The sequence below is a fragment of the Urocampus carinirostris genome, chromosome 3 (assembly GCF_059441175.1).
Source record: "Urocampus carinirostris isolate Australia breed hairy pipefish chromosome 3, RoL_Ucar_1.0, whole genome shotgun sequence".
Classification (NCBI taxonomy): Eukaryota; Metazoa; Chordata; class Actinopteri; order Syngnathiformes; family Syngnathidae; genus Urocampus; species Urocampus carinirostris.
In genome coordinates this window covers 41,829,272-41,831,191 of record NC_142351.1, presented here as the reverse complement: position 1 = coordinate 41,831,191, position 1,920 = coordinate 41,829,272, and the positions used below count along the sequence as shown (strand labels likewise).

At 44.1% G+C, this 1,920-nt stretch overlaps 1 protein-coding gene across 1 annotated transcript; it reads left to right on the top strand.

Moving 5' to 3' along the window:
• Nucleotides 1–911: 911 nt before the first annotated feature.
• LOC148369744 (uncharacterized) lies at nucleotides 912–1,703 on the top strand. Its single transcript, XM_088329827.1, has one exon. The coding sequence runs from the start codon at nucleotides 912–914 to the stop codon at nucleotides 1,701–1,703; it is 792 nt and encodes a 263-aa protein (XP_088185953.1).
• Nucleotides 1,704–1,920: the final 217 nt, after the last annotated feature.

Below are 1,920 nucleotides of genomic sequence, written 5' to 3'. Positions count from 1 at the left end.
GATGGACTCATAAAGGTCACTGACAACTCCACAACCAGTTATGGTAGGAACTTTCCCTTTATTTCCATTTCCATTTGGAACTGTTTTGTTTCAGTTTGGCATTGCAAATGTTCTGTGAGCATCGTTACAGAGAAACACAATTAATTTTTTCTCTGTAAGTACTGTCTCGCGTTATTGATCAAATTTAGTAAATCAACTTTTGTCACTGCAGCACGGTGGCGCAGTGGTTAGCGCGTGTGCGGCACAGTTCTGAGGTCATGAGAGCGAACCTCCTGTGTGGAGTTTGCATGTTCTCCCTGTGCTTGTGTGGGTTTTCTCCGGGCACTCCGGTTTCCTCCCACTTTCCAAAAACATGCATGTCAGGTTAATTGGCCGGTCCAAATTGTCTCTAGGTGTGAATGAGCGAGTGAATTGTCTGTCCCCGTGTGCCCTGCAATTGGCTGGCAACCAATTCAGGGTATCTCTGCCCAATGCCCTAAGATAACTGGGATGGGCTCCAGCACCCCCGCGACCCTACTGAGGATAAACGATGCAGATAATGCATGGATGGAAGAGCTTTTGTTTCCCGGATGACTGATGACTTGTTCTTCCTGTTCCGGTTTCCAACATGGCGGCGCGTGTTTACGTTGCGGCTAGTTGCTATCCGGCTATCCTACTATTTACCACTGTCCTCCTGCTTTCCTTTTTGGATACATGCGTGGCCAATAAGACCTACAGCCGGGAGGAGCTCATCCGACTGGGTGGGGGTCTAAATTTTGACTTTTCGGGCACTTTCTATACCACCCATGACATCCCGATCGAGCTCCAAAGGGACTCGGGTTGGCCCTGCTTTCTCGCTCCACCGAAGAAAAAGAAAATTAAGACGAAGACGGCGCAAAGACAGAAAACAGAAGCGGGGATGTCGTGCAGGGATGCGTATGAAGTTAAAGGAGCAAGGACGTGAAGATCTGTCGAATCCAACCATCATTTCTTCGTCGATTCTGCGAATCAACCGACGCCTGAAGCCCAACGCACACGAACGGCGACATCTTGTGACGATCTCTACAAAGACTACAGCTAAGTTAAATGATTCAAAGCTAAAATTTGGTCTTTTGAATGTTAGATCGCTTGCTCCTAAAGCTTTACTTGTAGATAATATTATTCGCGATTATAAACTTAACTGTTTCGGTCACTGTGAGACTTGGTTACGCCCTGATGAGTTTTTACCACTAAATAATGCTTCGCCACCAGACTACGTTAGCAGCCATTTAGCACGTTCTTTGAAAAAGGGTGGCGGTGTCGCGCTCATTTCTGAAAAAACGCTCAAATTTACTCCTCGTACCTCAAATAATCACAAGTCGTTCGAGGCTCTTGTTATGAGGTCCTCTCCATTATCAATTTATGTAATAACTATCTATCGCGCACCAGGACCATTCACAACTTTCTCAGACGAATTTGCTGAATTTTTGTCTGAATTAGTAACCTATGCAGACAAAATTATAATTATGGGGGACTTTAACATTCATATGAACTCCCCACTCAGTTCACTCACTGTTGCGTTTCAGTCTATAATTGATGCTTTTGGTTTTAATCAACTGGTTGATTTGCCAACCCATAAAGATGGAAACACGCTCGACTTGGTTCTGACTCGAGGAGTTTCAACCTCAAACATGACGGTGTTACCGTGTACTAGGTATCTCGGATCATTATTTAGTTACATTTGACATTAGCTAAATAGATAGATAGATAGATAGATAGATAGATAGATAGATAGATAGATAGATAGATAGATAGATAGATAGATAGATAGATAGATACTTTATTCATCCCCGTAGGGAAATTCATACTTCCAGCAGTCTACCCCGTTGTTTATTAACAGATGAACATGATACCCTAGGGGTGCTTGTAGCGGAGTGGATGACGTCACGCCAGTCCAAAAGT

Coding starts and splice junctions, on each gene's coding strand:
- LOC148369744 (XM_088329827.1), top strand. CDS start 912: ATGCGTATGAAGTTAAAGGAGCAAGGACGTGAAGATCTGTCGAATCCA.